The sequence below is a fragment of the Perca flavescens genome, chromosome 3, assembly GCF_004354835.1.
Source record: "Perca flavescens isolate YP-PL-M2 chromosome 3, PFLA_1.0, whole genome shotgun sequence".
Lineage (NCBI taxonomy): Eukaryota > Metazoa > Chordata > Actinopteri > Perciformes > Percidae > Perca > Perca flavescens.
The window spans coordinates 25616032-25638996 of record NC_041333.1 but is presented as its reverse complement, the minus strand read 5'-3'; the positions used below and the strand labels follow the sequence as shown (position 1 = coordinate 25638996).

Here is a 22965-nt window from a genome sequence, read left to right as displayed (position 1 = left end):
GGAGACAGTTTATTGATACAGTTATTCATATGATTTAAAGGTATTAATTTACTAACCATGTGTTTAATTACATTTCTCTTTATTTTCAATTGATATTGTACAATACACTTTTAATTTTTTTTTCTTCAAATGTTTTTTGAAATGTTACATCTTAACAGTGAATCTGTTGCCTTAAATTCAACTATGCAACATCGTCTGATTTGTCTTGTTTTCTCATTTCAGTATGACCTTTGCTCTGATTAGAAATAACGACGTTTGACCCTTTGACAGCGTGACACGCCCTCACAAGCTTCTCATTGGACCAGAGACTTGTACTTCATACATACACTGTTAAAGCGACGCTCTCTCTAAACACAGATCCACACACAGCCAAATCAATTTCACCAGAAACAAAGCCCGGTAACCGGAAAAGATTTCGTCCTTTACTTCACAATAAAGGGTAAACATTTTTATACTGCCCAACACGGACAAATATCTATGATTTCATTTCTGGCAAGTAGTATTGAAGTAATAGTCATATTTCTTTGAGTATATACATATGGTTGTAGTTATATAACATATATAATAAACCCCAATTATAAACTGTAATATGGACACTTTGTGCCTGTGGGTTTATTTTGAAAATAATAGCCGGAAGTTCCACATGCAGTTTTAACTAGCTTGACTTGTAAATATATCCGCTGGTGTTCCTGTGTCGGCACAGCAATAACAGGAAGAGCACTCGGTCATTTCAACTAGTGTCGACTACATGCTATTAATATTGTCAGTAACCTAATATTAGCTAATTTCACAGTGAACGTACCAGTGAAATTAAGATTTTCGAAATGGGAGTATAGCGGTTGTAAGAGCAGCTCCAGAGTACCTTAGCCTAGCCGAGCTGAACTGCAACAGTTAAGAGTAGGTTTGGATGTTAAGTTTAGCTAAGTTGAAGTTTTATAAATAAAGGTTTGCTTCCACATCCTGACATGGAGTCATTTGGAGCCATTGGCACAGTTCTTGGATTCTCTGCGGGCATTGCGGTGGGTGGGCTTGTGTTTGCAGCCTACAAACTTGGCTTACTCTACCAGTTGTTTCACAAGGTAGGTTGTCACAATTCAACATTGCAGTTATAAACTATGCTTTGCTGTTCCTCTCTCCACATGCATTTTTATCTTAAAGCATCGTTGCACAAATCAAACGTAGCAAATACAGCTGCATTATCTGGCTTTAGAAACTCACCTGTGCTATGTAGGTTGTCCACAGGTGAAAGGTAAGATGGCCTCTATTCACGTAAACTTTGACCAACCTTGTGGTTTTCTAGCACAAAGGCTATCACAACACACAGGTCGTTAGTGTGATTGCAAAAAGCCCAGATCTACATAATCTCTGCAAGCCAGAACAATATTTGGTTGTTGTGAAATATAAAAGACCAGTGGAGTGAAAAGATAGTTTGACCTTTTAGATATGTTATCAACTCACACTGACAGCCGCTTATATATGACAGTGAGCTAATTTTGTATCGTCTGTTAAATCAGTGAGCTATCAGGCATTGTCTTAATATTCACTGACTTGTCCTTTATTCTGTCCTCTGACTCACTTTAGACTGAGACGAAGAGCCCACGACATGGTGGCGAGAGCGTGGCAGAGGTGCTCCGCGCCCACGGGGTCAAGTACGTTTTCACCCTTGTCGGTGGACACATCTCGCCTATCCTGGTGGCTTGCGAAAAGTTGGGCATCCGCATTGTGGACACCAGACATGAGGCCACTGCTGTCTTTGCTGCTGATGCTGTGGCGAGACTCTCAGGTGCAGATTTATGAACAAGAGTGACCCTCAGTCTTATTGAAGCTCACATTCGTGTTACCGGAAGTTATGCAGAATAAAGGAATTGGGTGTGCTGTTGGTAAAGGGCTGTCCCGCTGCAGTAGTTGTACTTCAGGTCAAACACAGGTGTGTAACTGACAGCGTTAATAGTGGCTGGATAACATTTCGGTGTGCCAGTATTTTGCCCTTGGTACGGCAAACAATCTTGTATTGTAATACGTTTAGATAGAACTGTCTCAGTGTTTAGTTAGATCCTTGAGTCACTCGTGAGTGTGTGTTTTTTGGGGCTTGTTGATAGCAATCTTGATTGTCTCTCCACCAGGCACTGTTGGCATAGCAGCAGTGACTGCTGGCCCAGGCCTCACTAACACAGTGACAGCAGTGAAGAATGCTCAGATGGCTGAATCTCCATTGCTGCTCATGGGAGGAGCTGCTGGTACACTACTTCAGGTATGACGTGTGTAAACGTGTTATACTTCATGATAACTTTTCTCTCTAACCTCTCCATCAACTGTGCTTGTGCGACAGGGCAGAGGAGCGCTGCAAGATATCGACCAGATGTCTCTCTTCAAGCCGCTGTGTAAGTTCTGTGCCTCCATCAGGACTATCAGGGAGATTGTGCCTACTGTCAGGAAAGCCCTAGCCATCGCCCAGTCGGGAACTCCTGGACCCGTTTTCATAGAGTTCCCCATCGACACGCTCTATCCCTACCATCTTGTGTCCAAAGAGTTTGGAGCTAAGAACCCTCCCAAAGGCCTGATGGGCAAAATTGTCTCATGGTATGTTATCAGCATGTCTTGTATACTATGCACGTTACTATTTAGTGTTGTGTAAAAGCACAGAAAAGTATGGAGATAAGCAGATCAGTTGACTCCAGAGGATTATAAAATTACAGTTGCATGAAAATAAAGTGCAAAGAGTGTTGTACGTGACTAAAATCAGCAACTTTATAAGTGAAGTGAAATGAGAATTGTTACATTGCTAGTCTGCAACACATACCTTGTAAACTCACAATTTTTGGTTCTGGTCTGACCTGGATCTTTTATACAACCTAGAACTTTTGCTCTTTTTTTCTCTCCCCATGATTCATGTCGTTTCCAACTGTGAAATAATAAAGGCAATGATGGTCTGATTTCTTGTAAGGTACCTCAATAACCACCTCATGAACCTCTTTGCTGGAGCCTGGGAGACCAGAGATGTGTCTCCGCTTCCTGTTGACATCCCACAGGCCACAGACGATCAGGTAAGACTGCTCTTAGTATTAAAGGTTGATTTTACTTATACGTTCTTGCTGATGTTGTTACATGTTTCAGTCAAATACATTCCAGTCAGTTCCTTTCACTTTGTACAGTATTAAGATGACTAAACCAGAGTTTTAATTTTTTATGCAGTTTTTTTTCTTTCAATACAAATCAGGTACAAAAGTGCATAGAGCTGGTGAGTCGAGCCAAGAAACCTGTTATTCTGCTGGGTAGCCAAGCAACACTACCCCCGACGCCAGCCGATGACATCAGGTAAAGGACACTGTTTTTGGTTGCTCACTGTTGATACTAGAACATACTCAAATTCTGGGGCTTACATTAGTTTTTCCCATTTGAATTCGAAAAGCATTGATGTTTTCTTTGGTAATTTTACTCAGCAATGCTCATATGGGCAATTCCACCCCCCCCCCTGCTTCATAGGAATGCATTGGAGGACCTGGGCATCCCATGCTTCCTTGGGGGCATGTCCCGTGGCATGCTGGGTAAAGACAGCCCCATCCACATCAGACAGAACAGGCGAGATGCTCTGAAGGAGGCTGACGTGGTGCTATTAGCAGGTCAGGTACACAGTCTTACAGTTTAAATCATATATATTAACATATCAATAACAGTTTTTAATTTATTTAACAACTCAGAAATTATTTTAATTCTTTATATAAGGTTTCATCGAGTGACAGCTGTTCCTTGCAAAAATAAACTGAAACCCACTCTGGACGTTGCTTTTATGTTTGTTGAAATACTGTTGGAGCTTGAACTGTATTAGTAGCCAGTATAGCCACAGGCTGTCCAGAATTCCTAGAGAAATGTTCACATTGCGTTTTAACGTTTGCAGGCACTGTGTGTGACTTCCGGCTGAGCTACGGCAGAGTTCTCAACAGACGCAGTAAGATCATCGCTGTCAACAGAGATAAGTTGCAGCTTATGAAAAACTCAGATATGTTCTGGAAACCAACTATAGCAATTCAGGGTATGTTCACAATCTGCCATCATGATGCATGATCCTAATTATAGTAACAATGTCTCATTTTAGATCTCTAGTGATTAGTGTAGAATGTGCCAGTTTTAGAAAACCTTTTGTCACTTTCCTTCTACACTGAACACTCTATATCATTCAGCATTTTGAATGTAAGCATACATGTTTGACTATTTATTTATACTCAAGGGTTGGACCTTATGGCAAATACATCAGTTCAATAGTAAGAGTCTAAAATACTGCTCTATTTTAGGTGATGCTGGTTCATTTTTAGTGTGGCTTTCCAATGGCCTGAAGGGCCATCGCTGTCCAGAGGAATGGCCTCAGAGCCTCAAAGCAGGAGATATGACCAAAGAAAATGCAAACAGGTGAGCGGAGGGGATGATCCCTGGTCCCTAATCTGTGAGTGTGTCAGCATTTATTGTAAAACCAAATGTAAAACCTCTGTTCTCTAAAATAAAAAAGGTTCTGGATAGATGTTAAATAATAAGAACGCAAACACAATTTCAACAATATTGTAACTACAACTCTGTAACTACAAAATCATGTCTCCATCAACTCAACTACAGTATTTTTTATTTCAGGGCTAAAGCTGATGAGAAGACCGAACGCCACTTAAATCCCTTGAAAGTCCTCCACTGTGTGGATGAGCTGATGGCGGAGGACAGCATCATTGTTGCCGATGGGGGTGATTTTGTTGGAAGTGCTGCTTACATAATGAGACCAAGAGGACCTATGCGATGGCTAGATCCAGGTTTGATTGCATCGACCGAACAACAATTTGTTTATGAAGTACTTTTGTGATTAAACCAATAGATGTTTAGTTATTTAAATAACAGAGCGAGGGCATTTAATTTCAGCAAGATGAAAATGAAAAAAACCCATTTCAAGTTAATTGATTTGTTGACTTCAGTTGTTTGTTGATATGTCACTTTTTTTCACACCACATGAAGACGTTAGTGCACAGAACAAAATGCTGTTGTAGTCAAGTTAATATACGAAGGCCAAAATCACGAGAGTGAGCTAATAATCACAAGTTGTGTTTTGTCTGTATTACAGCAATATATTCTGAGGTAAATCATGCTTTTTTTTTTTTTGCTGTCATAGTGACATAACTTTAGTATTCCTTGTCCCTACAGGAGCCTTTGGGACCCTGGGAGTTGGAGGAGGATTTGCCCTGGGGGCAAAACTGTGCCGGCCTGAATCTGAGGTGTTGTATTGATTCGGGCATTTATAAAAGTGCTTTGTCTGATCACGTATTGATCAAGGTTCACCCTGTATGAATTTAATGCTACATTTTGGTGCCTTTCAGGTGTGGATAATGTATGGTGACGGCTCCTTAGGATACAGTGTTGCAGAGTTCGACACATTCACTAGACACAAGGTAAAATCACTAATCCCAATATTTAAATTATACATATGTAAGCAACTCTATGATCCATAATACATGTGCAATACTGGAATAAATATTGCAAATATAAAGGACGTGCCAGTATCCGTATCAACACAAACAATAATTTGGTGTTAAGTTGTCCCACTTCAACTGGTGAAATAAGAGAGCGAGGTATTTGCCATTCAAGTGAAGTCGGCAGTTACAGTTTTGGGCCTCCATGCTGGAGATAGCCGTGGCCAGAGGCATTATGTTATCGGGTTGTCTGTCTGTCCATATGTTTGTTTGTCCACCCCTTTTTTTGTGAACGTAATATCTCAGGACCCCCTCGAGGGAATTCCTTCAAATTTGAAACTTGAACTCAAGGATGAACTGATTAGATTTTAGGGGTCAAAGTACAAGGTAACTGTGACCTTACATTCGTCCCATTCTCATGAATGCGATATCTCAGGAACGCCTGGAGGGAATCTCTTTAAATGTGGCACAAACGTTCACTTGGACTCAAGGATAAACTGATTAGATGTTGAAGGTCAAGGTGACTGTGACCTCACACGGTGCTTTTTTGGTCCATAACTCAAGAATTCCTATGCTGATTATGAGAACATCTCACACAAATGTCTAATAGGATAAAATGATGAAGTGAGGACATTTTATATCCAGAAGGTAAAAGCTCAACTTCACTGTGACATCATAAAACACTTCTCTGGCCATTATTCAATTCCATAACTCAGAAACAGAATATTGTGACCATATTTCCCATTTGGTTAGATTCTGAATTGGTGACACTAATCTTGGGTGTCAAGCTTGAAACTGTGGTGACTGTATAGATCTTCTGTGCTGCCGGGTTGAAGATGTGTTTGCCAAAAACAATACACTAAATACCTTTTTAATAAATTGTTTCAAAGTATTCAATACATATTGTATGAGTCTGAACAGACGTGGATGTAAACTGCAACTTGACTGGTTGGCGGATGCATACGACCGCAATGCGGTAATTCTAATTCTTTGTTTTCTTGTGCTAATCCAAATGTTTGCTCTTTCTTTTCCCCAGACACCAGTTATAGCTGTGGTGGGAAATGACGCATGTTGGAGTCAGATATCCAGAGAGCAGGTTCCCATACTTGGCAGCAACGTGGCGTGTGGCCTTGCGTTTACAGGTACATTTTCTGCATCAGATTTTGTGTGACTTTTAGAAATATGTACAGGCTATATGCCACACTGTGAACAAAATTCATTTATATTTATGTGAATATACAGTATTGTGTGTGTATACACACACACACACACACACATATGACTGGTATATGATGACAAATTATATTTTCTTATCCCTTTTTTGCAGATTATCATATAGTGGCAGATGGTTACGGTGGTAAGGGCTACCTTGTAGGGCGGGAGGATGAGGACAGGCTAAGCGACATCATCCGCCAGGCTCAGAGGGAGGCCCAGGAGGGCAAGGCTACACTTCTCAATGTTCTGATAGGGAAGACCAACTTTAGAGAGGGCTCTATCTCTGTATAGAGCAGCTGTGATTTTTTAGAACTCCTTCCTTTACCCTTGGGTCTTCATAGACTTTACTATCATGCTCTATGAGGGGTTTTAGAGAGAAGGAAGATACTGCTGGATACTGTGTAGAGCCCTGACCAGACCTATGCTAATCTTTTGTGCCCTTAAAGCCATATTTCACTTTGGTAATGGAAAAGTACTTTACAGTATGCTGATCTCCTACAAGACTTTATGAACCATCACTTACTTCCCTCCTCAGACTAGTCAGAAATCATACTAGTAAGACATCTGCAAACACCAGAATAAGGACTCTGATATTTCAATAATTGTTTATAAATCTGCAGTCTGTTATTTACTACTGTATTACATTCTACTTGAGTGAAGTACTACAGCTCCAGATCTGCCAGCCTAGAAACTAAATCTTTTGTTGTGCCTCGTGCAACTTTCATGTCCATGTTGTGGATAATTGCTGCATTTTAAAAAGGGAAGGAGTGAGAAATCAGAATATCTTGCTTTGTTAAGGGATTGTACCTCTTCAGGAGCTTGTGGTTAGACTTTTGACCTTTAAAACAGCCTATTATAACTTTCTTGCAAATAAACCAGTGACTGAAAATCATATGTAAGAGAGAGCATTGCTAAAAGTTATCCAATGCGACCAGTATGCCTTTTCTCCTGTTAGTGAATGAACAAAGAGCCTTTTTCTGGGGAGACATTCAACTTTACAGCTGTAATGTTCTTTATTGGTTGATGATTTGGGATAAAAATGTGTTTAATGAAAAATATTTTTTGAATGTTGAAGATTGACAAATTGTATGCCTTTTAATGTTTTCGTCTTCGAATACAATTGATATGTGTAGATTGAATATGTGTCTGCTGATTCAGTTATGTATTTGCATATTTAATACTCACTTGTATGCATTGATGTGGGCATATAAATATGCCTATACCCAATATGTATTGCACTATAATTATAAATTATTTACTCACCAGGTAAACACGTGTGGATCATCTCACTCCAAAATACATGTATATTGCTGTTCCATTTGGTACTTTGAGGAAAGTACGTCAAACGTTTGATCATACAATGTTAATTTGGGTTCATTCTCAAATAAATTGAAAAAGGAAAGAGTGGTCTTTTGAAATACTTTTGCCACATAAAATACTTTTGCCACATAACTGAGTCTGAATCTGTGTAGAGATTTGAGAAAATCAGACCTTCACACCACTCAGATTCATTGCAAAGAAAGCATTACAGCTCTATTTAATATTGACACTCATTGCAACTAGAACTGCAAATCTGGCAGAAGCTGCAACATAGAGGTACTGTGTATATTTTATGAAGCTTGGACCCTATTAATTTCAACAGGTCCGCTTGTAAAGTTATGGGGTAGGACGTCTGCTTTATGGCTCCTCTAATAAGGCATGTGCCCTGTATTTTTGGAAACACTAAAAAGCATAAAGAGTGTACTCCGGCCACCTGTACCCATACCCATGGTGCAAGGGGGCCCACATTCTCAGGGTAAATATTTGATGTATTAGTAATCAATTACAGCAATATCTTTTGTGGGGTCCATAAAAATGTCTTTACCTGGATTTGTTATGGTCTAACTTTGCTACGTGTACAGGGAGACACTACCACTAGCAGAGTGGTTCAAAACTTCTGTACCATTTCCACATCAGCTATCAACTTGACACAAGAGCATTGTCATACAGTATTTGTAAGTAACCTTTTTTTGCAACATTTGATAGAACATACATGGTTTACATCAGACAAAAATCCTGAAGGATTTTAAATAGCAAATATTTTGTTTTTGGTGAGAAGCTGTGACTTTTGCCTTAAATACTTAAAAAAATGCAGTTGTTATTTTAAACAGAAGATGGCAGGCTAGAAGCAGTTTTCCTGTAGTAGTCTATACTGACGTGTTACTCTTATGGGACAGGGAGAAAAGCATACGTATTAGGGGGAAAAGGCCATCTGGAGAGAAAAAAAAGTCTGCTGCTGGGTTTATCGATAAGTAGCAGCTTAACTACCAAAGTGTTTTACTGATAAAAAAAAAAAAAAGAGTTCTGACTATTTCTTTTTTAATTGTCTAAGATTGATTGATTTCTGTATACATTTGATTCCGCAGATTTTTGAATGATGCTACTATATATTAGAACGTGAAAAGAGACGGACGTGCCACTGTCTCCAAAAGGCTGCAATCTGCACAATAATGTATTAGAGTAAGCAACGGTTAGTGGTGTAAACATTGTGGTTTACACTGGGCTAACGTTAGGTTGTTGTCTCTCTTCCCCTTATTCGATGTCACTTTCATTAAAATGGTGCTTTGTTGTTGTGTAGTAAAAAACAAAAGTTATATTAATATATATGTTGATGCAGTGGAGGAGTAAAGACTATAATATGTACATGAATACGTGGATATAAATATTACAGAATAATGCATTATTAATAAATTACTTCGGAATGGTACAAGTTTAATCCTGACATCTCTCTTGCATGAAAATACCGACTTATTTGCCATAATCGTGCGCTGTTCCTGTTAATAACTTAAACTTAATATCTATTGTATTCAGTTTAACTGATTTGATGTCATGCACCAAGATTCATTGCCAAGATTTTCCATTCGGGTCAATACACCAAAGTTCAGTTATTCGTACAGCACTTGAAGGCATCATAAGACCGGGTGCACATCACCACAGGCGGTGACTTCAACAGCTCCGCTAAACTTAAACATAGACGGTTACTGGAGCAGCCGGGGAAGTAGGGAAAGTTGAGAGCATTTTTGGTTTATAACGGTAACCGGAGGAGATTACCTGATATAATTTTAGTTAAAGAGATTGTTTAACCACGGATATATGCTATAATCAGAATGACAAGTATACAGACACAGTTTCGGGTTCTTGACAAACCTCGTTGATAGCTAACTTAGCTTAAAGCAAAAAACAAACTAGCGTTAAGCTAAGGGGAAGAGGCTAAACGTTAGTTGAGTTTTCTTTGTTCGTTATTATTGGGTGTTTTATGGTCCCGCTGACGTTAAATTATCATCAGGTTTCATTAACACCATCAAAAGCTAAAAGGTTTGAATTCAAGTGGATGCCCATATGCTATTTAACGTCATGATTCAACGTGGCTCAAGTTAATATAGAATTGGCTTTCGCTGACTTCGAATCAAAAGGATTTCTAGCTACTTGAACGAAAATAAACACTGGACATAAACTTAACGCTACCTATATCAAGGTAAGTAATGGCAGCGCTGGTTAACGTTACCAATTGTCCTTTTTCGTGACCGTTAGCTTCTATCGTACAGTAATCTAATTGTCTCTTTAGAAATGAATGTTAGTAAAACGTGGACTGTGTTAACGTTAGCTAGCTAAGTAACGTTACTTAATGTTAAGAATACAATATTATTAATCACCAGCTATTTAATAAAACGCGCTAACGTCACCTTGTCCGTCACAGTTTCCAGGAACAATAATATCACTGCAAGTTGTAATTTTACAATGGCAAACAGCATGTGTCATCAGGCAAAGGTGTGTTGCCAGGAGGAAATTTATACATTATTTCCTGTTCAATAAGGACTGTGTTAAAGGTGCCATATTATGCTCATTTTCAGGTTTGTACTTGCATTGATTTTGAATTTCCACTAGAACATGTTTTATTGTTAAAAAACACATTATTTCCCTATGCTGTCTATCTGAATATACATGTCTGAAACACTTCGTTTTAGAGCCTCTCTCTTTATGCCACCTCCAGAAAAAGACTAGTCTGCTCTGATTGGTCAGCATTACCGGGTCATTCGCATCAGCACTATCTGGGCCCTATCTTGCACTCAGCGCAATTGCCTTTGTACACCGACACATGTATCATTCCTATTTTGCCCTAGACGCACAGCGGACTTTTCCCTCCACAGATGCACGTCGGTAAATTAGGGAATGTATTTGCGCTCCCGGGGCGGTTCAGCGAAAACCATTGCACTTTTCTGCTTTTTTTGATTTGATTTATTTAATTGTAAGAGAGTGCCTTACACATGATAAAAGGACATCAAATACAATCGAGGATAAAAACACAATAAAGTCCAAGACTTATTTCCATTGTGGTCCTCAACACACATCAGGACAAGACAAGATACTCAATGACATAACATAAAAACATTTTTCTTAAATAAATAAAAATAGTAACTTGCCCTTTAATCTATTGCAACCCTCTCTAGTAATCAGACCTTGGTGCTCTTTTTAAAAGAGTTCAAGCTGGAAATGACTTTAATATGACGATCTAACTTGTTCCACTGAACTGCCCCCATATACAGTACAGGCCAAAAGTCATTTAGTCATTCAATGCATTTCCTTTTTATTTTCATGACTTTTTACATTGTAGATTCTCACTGAAGGCATCAAAACTATGAATGAACACATATGGAATTATGTACTTAACAAAAAAGTGTGAAATAACTGAAAACATGTCTTATATTTTAGATTCTTCAAAGTAGCCACCCTTTGCCTTTTTATTAATTATGGAAAAAATTCCACTAATTAACCCTGACAAGGCACACCTGTGAAGTGAACCATTTCAGGTGACTACCTCATGAAGCTCATTGAGAGAACACCAAGGGTTTGCAGAGTTATCAAAAAAAGCAAAGGGTGGCTACTTTGAAGAATCTAAAATATAAGACATGTTTTCAGTTATTTCACACTTTTTTGTTAAGTACATAATTCCATATGTGTTCATTCATAGTTTTGATGCCTTCAGTGAGAATCTACAATGTAAATAGTCATGAAAATAAAGAAACACATTGAATGAGAAGGTGTGTCCAAACTTTTGGCCTGTACTGTAGGCAAAGGTTCCTTTCCCTAACACTTTTGCACTTCTGGTTGGACGCAAACTGCATTTTGTTGTCTTTGTACTTGTACTCTGCACAATGACAATAAAGTTGAATCTAATCTAAAAAAAAAATAAAAGAATCTTTTTTCTGTTACAGGACCTGAATGGCCTCCGTTGTTGCAGTGAAAACTGAGAAGCGACCTGCAGCTGATTCTCAGGATGCAGACTCAAATGCAAAAAAGCCCAGGTAAGCTAAGCTCAGGCGCTGCTTTGGAGCCAGCAGCACAGTCTGCCCATGACTCATGCATCAGTTTTGTCTACAGGGCTGATTAAAATCTTGTTTTCTTGAGTTCCTCTTTTATTTCTGGTACCAACTACAGCTAGTTTTTAGTTTCACACTGCATGTTGATCTGCTTGAAAATGGTTTGTTTAATGCTGTGTGGAAGGATTTGGGAAGCACCATCTTTTGAACCATTATCACTCAATCTCTGCCTGCCCCAAAGGAAACTTCTGCCCAGCCTGAAGACCAAGCAAGCCCCTGAGCTAGTCTTGGTGATTGGCACAGGGGTAAGCTCTGCAGTGGCCCCTCAAGTCCCCGCACTCCGCTCCTGGAAAGGCCTCATCCAGGCCTTGCTTGATGCAGCCAATGACTTTGACCTACTAGAGGAGGAGGAGAGTCGGCGTTTCCAGAAGCACATGCAGGAAGATAAGAATTTGGTTCATGTGGCCCATGACCTCATTCAGAAACTTTCCCCGGTAAGACTGTCTGAACCTTTTTCCTTGCCTTTCCTCTGTACACCACCCTGTCAAGCATGTACAAACACATTGCAGACAGACTGCCAGCACACTGTCCTTGTTCTTGTTCTCAGCCTGTGACATTTTGTTCAACTTCCATCAAATTGAGATAAGACATCTTAGTCTTATCTCATTAAAAGACCTATAGCTAATGACACAAGGCTCATTTGTGACTTTTTTCTTACAAATTTAATTTTGGTCAATGCAAACTCTTCTAATCACTTCTAATCCGTTCGTGTAGAATCAATCACACATGCAAGGAGCAGGCTTGTTTTCTGTTTCTCATCATTGATGTTGAAAATAAAAAAACACCCGGATGAAGACACAAGAGCTGAACCACAATCAAGGTTTACAGCAGACATACAGCGTACAGACCTGCAGTGAACTGATTTTCTAGGCACCAAAATGTCTTGGTCCCTTTTAATGAAAATACTTAACTAAACGTTCTTGCAGGTTAAACCTTCACTGCTGAGTACTTGGGAGTAATGCACAAAGCTACGCTTATATGGTAGTTTGGGAAGTCAGGCCACAAATGCTTCGGTTTTATTAGCAAACAAAAGCCTACGTTGGAAATAACTTTCCCAAATGTGTTTAGCGAAGCAGTGCCGACTTTTAAATGTTCCTATTATTCAGTCTGGTGTTCACTTTGTACCTGTCCTGTTCTTGGTTTTAGTCATGACTTATTCATCCAAATTCAGATGATTTTGTGAGTTTTCCAAAGAGAAATGAAAATACAACAAGCTGGACATCATATATGAGACTTTTGGTTCATTATAAAAAACGGAACCCCTCACCTTTTAGTGTGGACAAGGTCCCGATTTGATTCTTTCACGATACGTGGGCGCCGATTTGATTTGTATTGCCATTTTCATTTATTGCGATTCTAGAAGTATTGCAATTCGATAGTATTGCAATTTTCTTTTCCTTCTTTAACAAAAACAAAAGTTGAATAATACACCTCGAGAGACAATATATCATGAGACATTTCTAAAAAACGAATTGTTTTCTAAGAAGAATGTCAGTCAGTCTGACATTTATTTAAATTGTAAAGAAGTACATAACATGGATTTTCTGCATTTTCTGCTTTCGCTCTGTTTTGCTGGAAATGGATATGATGTAGTCGCCGTCAGCTGTACCATATAAACGGGTAAAAAAAAAAAATTAAAATAAACCAAACATCACATGAATTTGTTATTGCGAATAAGGCTGCATAATTGATATTAAATAGCAATTTCAGTTCCTACCTCTGCGCAATCTCATTTTCATATCTTACTCTAAAGTTGCATCAACGACAGCAAAAAGCCCAATGTTTTGTCATAGTTGCAGCACCAAGTAACATCACATCTGATCACCTAAAATGCATGAACCAATCAAGCCCACCAAAACTAACAGAAAATCCCTGCCAACCAACCATACAAACACAACAAGATCCTTACACAGGGCATCACCATCCCTGACAGAGGCAACCAATGTATTTGTTATTGTTCCCTAATAAGTCAGAGAAAGTCATACATTTAAAAACAGGGTTTCTGTAGGTTTCACCAAGTCAAATTTAAGACTTTTCAAGTCCTTTTTTAAGACAATTATGAATGAAATTTAAGACCTATATCGTGACATAAAAAAAAGATTCAGATGTCAGAGTGTGGAAACAATGTCTGAAACAATTCCCCCGATTTCCTCATTGGCATTAGTACTGGTGTCTAGATCGGCTGCAATTTAAGTTGCATATTGATCTCATTTGTAGTTGTCATACAGTAAATTATAATTGGACTAGCGACAGAACTACAACACCACAGAATTAAAAAAAGAACATTGTAAAGCACTGTGGGAACATTTCAATGAGCATAAGAGGTAGGGAAATTAAGACCTGTTCAAAATTATTTAAGACCTAGAACACAATACTTCAGCAAATTTAAGACTTTTGAAGGCCTCAAATTTTGATTTAGAAATTTTAGACTTTTTAAGACCTCGCGGAAACCCCTTTTATTTTTTTTAATTTTTTAACAGAACCTTGCAGCTCTAAACAAATTGGATTATTACAAATAATTTTCAAAAGAAAATGGATAAAAACATTTTGGGATTTCCATATTCCTCAGTTCTCTTCCTATATTGGACTGGTCTAGTCTGGAGCAGAGCTGGCAGATGGGAGCCTTAACACAGTTTGCCTCCTGTGTTAGTCATGTCTCATCGCACCTTTGACATTGATAAAGCGCTTTGTTTCTGCCCTCGGCCAGCCTGTTGTCACAAAGCGAACAAGCAACGCTTTTATGGCTTTATCCAGCGTGTTTATTTCAATCCACAGTCGTGCAGACACCAGCCCACTGCTGTTGGCTACAGACACAGCAGGCTCTAGCATGCTGAGAGAAAAAAAAACAAGCATAGAATAATGTGAACCAGCTGCCCCCCCCCTCCTAGCCCAGATTTTCCATTCAGACAGAGTTAAAGCACCACCCAAACAGCAAGCATACTGTAAATGACAGGAGAGGACATTAGTTTGTAGTGATTCCATTCACAAAACCCATCTGCAGTTAAGAGCACCTGTTCTCACTAGACATTAATTGATGTCCTCTGACCCAAGAAAATTAATTTCTTTAAGCATGTGAGTTATAGCGTTTCCCCAAGGCCTATGAAATTGGACAATAAGTCCTAATATCAAAATACCCTAAGAAAACTGAAGCATATGAGGGTGTGAGAGAGACTTGCCTCCAGTCTACTTAACAGCTGTGAGAGTTTAACCCACTTTTCATGGAATTGTGTTTTGAAATGGATTATGATGGTTTGCGGGCACACAGTGGCAGGTAATGAGGGTAATCTGAGAACTTTTTTCTTTTTTTTTTGTAAATCCTCTCGCACATTTGACCTTGGCAAATAACAACTTTTGCCGACTTGTTTATTTGCACAATTCATGCAAGAAATATTAACAATGTTTTGGGTGACTGGAGGAAACATGTGATCATGTGTTGATACTGGCTTTGATGATAATCTGAGATTTGGAAATGATAAAGCTCTCTGCGTCCCTTGCTGCTAAAGGAAACGGTTGTGGTTTATTTTACCCAAGTCAACGGTCATTGTGAAATTAACCATAACTGTCTGTGGAAGAAAGATCACGCTACAGTATGTGGTCTTTTAAGTCACGGTGTTCTAGGAATTTTCTAGTAGCAACAGCACTGTTTTGTGCTAACTGTATGCATGTCCACGGTGGGGCAGTCCAGATCTAGCATAAAACGAATAAAATATATTAAGAGAATATTTAGAAACCAGAGTTGTTTACTTGCACTTAATGTGGTCATTACATAAGTCCTGAGACAGTCCAAGGACACCCAGTGATCAGGATGGGTGCTGTAGACACTAGATGTGGATAATGAGCTTCTTCCTGTGGAAAGGACTCCCGCTGTTAAGCCCATTAGAGCTGTAATCTCTGGAAGCCAGCGGAGCATTTCCTTGTGTTAGGATCACCTTGGTCACTGCATCTCTGCACTACGCTTTGCTATTCTTAGCTGCCAGACTTTTTATTTTTTGCCTCTTTCTTTTTACAACCAGCTCGGCCAGGTAAGGGTGAGATTCCGACTGTGTAGTCACAACCCATAATCTCTTAGCAGACTAAGGTGGTATGCGAGTTGCTATTTGACGAGCTGTGGTCAGTATCCAAGAGGGGGATGGAGTGTTTGATACAGAACAAAGTTGCCCATGAGTAGATACTTTAAAAAAAAAAAACTGGCACACACTTGACACTCCCCTGAAGTCTCTACTTGAGAGTAAATTGGGGCAGTTAGGATGCCAGTTGGAATTCCTGTGGAGGGTGATGCCAAGGAGAAGTCTTGGTGAAAGCATGTTAAAACAAAAATGGTGGAGTACATTACTATATGAGTCACTTAGTACTCAAGTTTAGGCCTAAACTCCTGATTAATGGTAGTAACTAGGCTGACATCTTGACACCTAATACATCTACAAATAGGAGTGCTGACTGGGCTACATATGCATACTCTACTATATTAACAACATGGAAAAACAAAATAAAATGGACCTACTTTTCGATTTGTTTCTATGGTGAAATTACATTACACTAATTTTTCCAGTGTTTGTGGTAGCAATTATTCTGCCGTTGCGCCCCGCATCCAAAGCATATCATGTAACTGTTGCTCAACCTGGGCTCAAACACACATTTATTTAAAGACACACATGGTCAGGTCACGATGATAAGTAAAACGGTGTACTCACGAGTTCAATCCCATTCAAAGGCTGCTTGTTGTGGGTTTGTGAAAGTGCACTTGATATCACAGTTGTGGTACATTTGACAATATCCTATTGGTATTTAAATATTTGAATAGGACATACTTGCCCTTAAACTAATACAGTAATTCTGCTCATGTTCAAGCAAGTTAAACATGCCATTTCCAGTGAATGTGGTAACTGACAGTGTCTGGGTTTAAATTCCCAGTGGGGCCACACACACTGAAAATATACTCAGTAAATATTTGATAAAATAAGGAACAAACATACCTCACAATGACACTGTATGGTTATCTCTTAATTGTGTCTGCCAGAGGTTATTTTATGAATCAGTTTTCAGTCAGTACACACAGCATTCTAGGTTGGAAAATCGTATCCACTTTGAAAACTTGGGAAAGTGCAGATTATTTACTACAGTTTGGCCATTCTTATGTTAAGACTTAACAAATCAAAGCATATTTTGGGGCACAGTTTTCTTCTATTGTGAGAAGGCAGTAGTAAAGCTGTCTTACCTTGCAGCAACGGTGAAATACTACTTCACAACCATGTGTACTTCAAAACTTAGATGTGAAAGCCTCAGGATCTGTGCTCCAATGATCTTATTTTATTTTTATAGCAATTTTTACTTCCTCCTGGCGCACTTGATCACAGTGTTTTAGCTGTTATACTGCATTCAGTGCTGTTTAAAGGTGCTTAGCTGACAATTGGTCTAGTATAAGTAGGATTGTGCATCACGCTTTGCCACTTTTCTCAGTAACCTCACCAAACAACCTAATAAAGTATTCATGATGTTTTGAGCTTAAAAACATGAAAAGCATGCCAACTGAACAATTTGTCCCATTTACTCATATAGTAATGTGTTCTTTATTATTCCTATCATTTTCTCTCTTTTTATTTTACAGAGAACAGGCAATGTGCGATCAACATTCTTCAAGGACTGTCTATACGAGGTGTTTGACAATTTGGAGTGCAAGATGGAGCATGCAGGGAAACATCTTCTGCGCTCAGTGCTGCAGTTAATGGAGAGCGGTGCGCTGGTCCTCACTACTAACTTTGACAACCTGTTGGAGATCTATGCAGCTCACCAGGGCACCAAGCTGGAGTCTTTGGACCTGACCGATGAGAAGAAGGTAAACAGAGCTTGGATTCTTTTATGGCATTGATTGATTTTTTTCTGCCACAATACACTCAGCTTTTTTTTTCAGAGGAGTGCAATGGTCACTAAAAGGTCCAGTGTGTAACATGTTTAGTTGTTCATTATCAAAATCTGTGTTGCCCGTTCACAAACTTGTCCTTTTTCATGAATATTTACCACCACCATCAATTCAAAAAGTATTCCTTTTGGCTTGAAGTTTTTACATTTGCATTTGCATAATCTGGGGTAGACACTCCGTATTCATGCGCCATCTTGAAATACGTTAGCCGGTAAGGGACTTTTGCGTTTTCGCTGTCACATGATAAACTCACGGGTGCTGCTAATGGGTATCGTAGCTTCCCGGCCCCGTCAAGATTGAAGAAGGAAACGTGGAGGACCACACGTATTCAAAATCAAATTTCAGCAGCAGAAGTCTTCTTCTTCGCGCAGAAAAAGAAAATGGATATTGAAAAGAGCAAGAAGGCTACCGTAGATGTAAAACGTACTTTGAACTGCGTGGCGCAAGAGATTTGATTGCGATATATGATCTCAACGCTAGATGGGAGAAATTCCCACACATTGGACCTTTTTAAGCAAAAACTTTGTTAGTTCAGACTTAGATTGTATTGTTTTAATAGTCTGAAAAATTTCAAAGTTCAAGTTATATTTCACAAGACGATTTTAATCTCAAATCACAAACACACTAGTGTGGAGGGGGCCTGAAGAGTATGTTGTCCTCTGATCATATGGGTGAACTCACTCACTGCACAGTCAGTTACATTTATGATGTAACCTTGCAGTGAAGTTCCTCGTTGGCCGAGACATACCGATAATGCTTTGTCCTGAAAGAGACTTTTGTCTCTGACAGGTGGAGGTTAAAGTTCTAACCAGCTGTTGTCAAATTTTATAGATTGAACAATATTTGCTTTGGGGTTAGGAATGGGATGAAGGAGAAGCCAGTGTTTCCCTAGTAAACGGGTTGTTTTCGCTGCCGACCAGTTTCTCCGCAAAATGACAATTTTTCAGTCATGTAATTTATGTCCCACTGCGTTTTTAAAGTTGGGTTGATTATTTGTTAAATAGAACACCCATTTGCAAAAACTGGTCAGTTTTCTGAGAGACCTGTTGCCTCTCAGTCCTGGTATTTATGCCTCGTCTCCATCAGGGCTAATATCCTCTAACTGCTGTTCAGTGATTTTACTCCCAGCCCAGCCAGAACAGGATTGAGTTCACTGGACTGTTAAGTAAGTCGGTGTTTGTGTCTGTGTGTGCGTGTGCGTGTGCGTGTGTGTGTGCAGGTGTTGGAGTGGGCTCAGGAGAAACGGATGTTAAGTGTTCTACATATCCATGGTGTTTACACCAACCCCAGTGGTATTGTACTGCACCCTGCAGGCTACCAGAATGTACTGAGGAACACTGAAGTTATGGTGAGCCCGGAAATTGTTCACTATTGGTTATGTCTCTGATAAAAGGACTTTATTCTGCAAGATTCTGTACTAAACGCGTTAAGTGTCAATGACCAAATTGCCGTCTCCGTACTTTGATGTATTTGAAATGGTAGCTTTTGTTTAAGTGTATTAGTAATAAATATATTACCTCTGGTTTCAACAGCGGGAGATTCAGAAGCTGTACGAGACCAAATCTTTTGTGTTTCTCGGCTGCGGGCGCACAGTAGACGACACGACTTTCCAGGCTCTGTTCTTGGAGGCAGTCAAACACAAGTCGGACCTTGAACACTTCATGCTGGTACGGCGAGAGGACGTGGGGGAGTTCAAGAAGCTGCGTGACAACATGCTGGACAAGGGCATTAAGGTCATCTCCTATGGAGACGAGTATGCCGACCTCCCCGAGTACTTTGAGAGGCTGGCCAATGAGATCTGCAACCGGGATGTGTCAACCAACGGCTGGGGTAAGGAGGATTAAAGTCGATCACCGTTCATTTGCACGCCTGTTTTTACTGTAGGAGAGGGTGTGCTCTGCAGGGCTGCCTGGGACTCAAACTAGAGGTGTGGGGTTTCAAAGAAGTGGGCATTTAGGAGGCAGGCAGGGGCTAATGAAAGACGATGTTGAGTTGCATTATGGATAATGTAGTATCCACTGTTGTTGGAGCTTGACCTATACTACTTTTAGAACTAAAATTCAAAAATATGGGGGCCTGTGCTGCTTCCATTTTGACCATTCTTTTTTTAATCCACCTCCTGCGATTCCCCCAACTTAATGGGAGTGCAATACTAAATTGCTGGCGTGCCCTCTTACATACAGAGCATTGCACAGTCAGGCCCTGCATATGTGGCACAGACTCAGTGGTGGTTAACGTTACAGTGCCAGTTTAGCAGCCCCAAAGTGGATCTATTACTTTTTACCTATCTATTTCAACCATACTTTTAGATCACTATTTCAAACATTTATTCATTACAGTACATTTAGCTAATAATTTAAACTGTTTATTCCTCAAATAGAGGTTCATCTCAAATATAACGCTGTACTCAGAATAGGCTATATTCACTGACTGTGGGAAATGGTAGCTCTATGAGTAACGATGATTAGGCTAACATTGCAATATGAGCTATTTTGTCCCTGCACATTAAAAAGGATGATATGATGTGCTGTCCTGTGTGAATAAAAAACATATTCACAGGTGTTTATTGTCCTTCAGGTTATTATAAGCTGTAGTCTGTCTTTGTAAATCATGTATAATGGGAGATATCTACTAGAGTTGAACGATTCAGAAAAATTTCTAATTGCGATTGTTTTGACTGATATTGCAGTTGGGATATGTTTCACGATATTGGAGAGAATAATAATTCTTGCATCATTATTCTCATTTTCATTGAAAAATATATTAGAATGAACGTGGTGCGATTTTTCGCGAGGATCTGTACCAAACAGATTTTTCCTCGATTCTGTAGACTACAATTTGTTGGCCGGGACATCTGTGCAGCACCACAATACTTCATTCAGAATGGTGCTTTAACACGTAATAGGCCTCCTGTGATTTGGATTCCAAACAAATGTATGATATTGATATTGTCCTCCAGGTTGTGATCATAGGCTATAGCCTGTCTGTGTAAATCCTGTACAAAGTATTGGTGTTAAGGCACATTTACAGTATGCTCCTGTGTTAAATCGACACTTGCGTATAAAAAGTATAAACCTCAGGCCACTTACATAGGCTACGGCGAAAGCTCTGCGTGTAGCCCCCACAGAAGTATAAATCCGCCTTTACAACGTTAGAGTAAACTACTGGATTGCGCGTATGTGAAACGGGGGGCCCTCTACATTTTTAATCCATGCCTGCTCTTAGGTCTGACATGTTAAATGTACGGTCTGTCCCATGCACCCAAATTAAGACCTGGGGTGATTGAGCTTTTGAGTCCGTGGCAGCACCTGAACTTTGGAATGCTCTGCCTCCATACGGTCTGACAGTTCTGTGGATTATTTAAAAAAAAAAAGCATATAAAGACATACCTGTTCAGAGGCATTTGGTTAACCTGTCTGCACCTGGTCTGCTCTTTATGTATTATTGTGTAATATTGTTAATTTATCGCATTCTTATGTATTGTGGTCTTAGTTTTGTACTTTTTAAACCTCTTGTATTTTGTGTTCTGCCCTTTGAAGCCTGTAAAGAGCACTTTAGAAATAAATGTTACTGACTTACTGAATGCTTGGTTGCTTCTGCTGTCAAAATGGGTTCTGCATTTTCCAGTCAAGAGGTAGTTTGGTCTACTACTGCTGGTACTATGGTACCAGGTTAATTAGTGCACAGTAAATGCATTTGTTTGTTTGACAACTTTAAACTAAATAATCTAAATTTTTCTTGTGGAATTTACTGTGTTCATCGGGTACTATAGTTAAGTCAGAAATTATTTGTGAATAGTATCCGACTGTTTAATGTGTTCCAGAAAGGGAACAAAAAAAAAAACAGGACATTATTTTAGTGTGGTGGAAATGTTATAACACGGATTGAACCAGAGTTGAAGCATTAAAACTAAACTGGAAGCAGATTTGATTTATGGCATTAATTGTAGTCGGTACTCCCGGTTTCATAACACAAGTTTTCGGTCAGCCTCTCTTGGAATATAAATTGTGGGATTCATTATATTTCAGTTTAGTAGATCGGCTTAACTTGCTAGCTCTTCTCTCTGAAAGGATTTCAGAATGAGAGTTGGCTGCATTTCATAATTGTCTTTCTTTATCTGCAGGGTCTCCTTCACGAAATGGGGAAGAACAGCAGAACGGCTTTAACACACAGAAAAGCCTCCTTCAAGGTTAGGACTGAATGCTTGTCTTTGACTTGAGGCAGTGGCCACTTGCAAGAGACATTTCCAGAATAATACAGTAAAGTACTGTCCAAGGCTCTTGTTGTCTTACTGCATGCTGGTAGATAGAAAAGTCAGGGGTGTTCTTGATTTTTAGTATCAAAAGAACTGCTGGCATTTCTTTACACAAAGATACAACCGACTTGGCAGTATTGCATGCATGTCAGTGGCAACATTTCAGTTGATGCTCCGTGTTTCTCAGCTGCTCACTTAAGTCCCTTCCTTCTCTTTTTGCCCCAGCCCATCATTCTTGCCAGGCACACAGTCGGGATCATTATCAGTCCTTTTCCTCCACAGCTCCGTCGTGAGATCAGCGTACTTTGAGTAGTACTAGAGTCCGATTTTCAATCAAGGGATTTAGGAATGCGGGCAAACTATGGGCCATGGCACACCTAAAAGCTGTTGACAGGGTTTCACAGGTGTCTGTGATTTTTCCTTTATTAGTTCTGCTTTAAAAAGGGAAAGGAGAAGCAAGTAATCACTAATGCCAATAGCCAAACTCACAGTCCCACTGCACTGTATTTAAATGTTGCTCAACATTTGCGAATGTACATTAAAAGACTTTTTAATATGCAGATAATGGAATGGTCTTACTTCAATTTGACAACAAATTATAGATGAGTCCACTGACAGTTGACTTCTCTGCTTTGATTTGGATTACAATGATGAAATCAAACTTCATCACCTTGACCTACCTGCCCCGGGAAGAGAAGTTGTAGGTGATCTTAACTGAAA

General features: G+C 39.4%; 2 protein-coding genes across 2 annotated transcripts; both read left to right on the top strand.

Annotated features, from left to right (window-relative positions):
- Nucleotides 1–661: 661 nt before the first annotated feature.
- Nucleotides 662–8044, top strand: ilvbl (ilvB (bacterial acetolactate synthase)-like). The gene is made up of 14 exons (XM_028573462.1): nucleotides 662–1079; nucleotides 1582–1783; nucleotides 2124–2251; nucleotides 2330–2580; nucleotides 2945–3044; nucleotides 3218–3315; nucleotides 3484–3620; nucleotides 3896–4030; nucleotides 4290–4404; nucleotides 4621–4790; nucleotides 5176–5246; nucleotides 5349–5420; nucleotides 6478–6583; nucleotides 6769–8044. Exons 1-14 carry the CDS (start codon nucleotides 966–968, stop codon nucleotides 6945–6947), a joined length of 1878 nt encoding a protein of 625 aa, XP_028429263.1. The 5' UTR covers nucleotides 662–965; the 3' UTR covers nucleotides 6948–8044.
- Nucleotides 8045–9583: 1539 nt separating this feature from the next.
- Nucleotides 9584–22805, top strand: fam118b (family with sequence similarity 118 member B). Its single transcript, XM_028574474.1, has 8 exons — nucleotides 9584–10170; nucleotides 11909–11998; nucleotides 12255–12507; nucleotides 17679–17906; nucleotides 19210–19338; nucleotides 19523–19820; nucleotides 22114–22179; nucleotides 22471–22805. Exons 2-8 carry the CDS (start codon nucleotides 11916–11918, stop codon nucleotides 22536–22538), a joined length of 1125 nt encoding a protein of 374 aa, XP_028430275.1. The 5' UTR covers nucleotides 9584–10170; nucleotides 11909–11915; the 3' UTR covers nucleotides 22539–22805.
- Nucleotides 22806–22965: the final 160 nt, after the last annotated feature.

Coding starts and splice junctions, on each gene's coding strand:
- fam118b (XM_028574474.1), top strand. CDS start 11,916: ATGGCCTCCGTTGTTGCAGTGAAAACTGAGAAGCGACCTGCAGCTGAT. Junction 11,999..12,254: donor TCAAATGCAAAAAAGCCCAG/GTAAGCTAAGCT, acceptor CCTGCCCCAAAG/GAAACTTCTGCCCAGCCTGA. Junction 12,508..17,678: donor TCATTCAGAAACTTTCCCCG/GTAAGACTGTCT, acceptor TTTATTTTACAG/AGAACAGGCAATGTGCGATC.
- ilvbl (XM_028573462.1), top strand. CDS start 966: ATGGAGTCATTTGGAGCCATTGGCACAGTTCTTGGATTCTCTGCGGGC. Junction 4,031..4,289: donor ACCAACTATAGCAATTCAGG/GTATGTTCACAA, acceptor GCTCTATTTTAG/GTGATGCTGGTTCATTTTTA. Junction 4,405..4,620: donor ACCAAAGAAAATGCAAACAG/GTGAGCGGAGGG, acceptor TTTTTATTTCAG/GGCTAAAGCTGATGAGAAGA.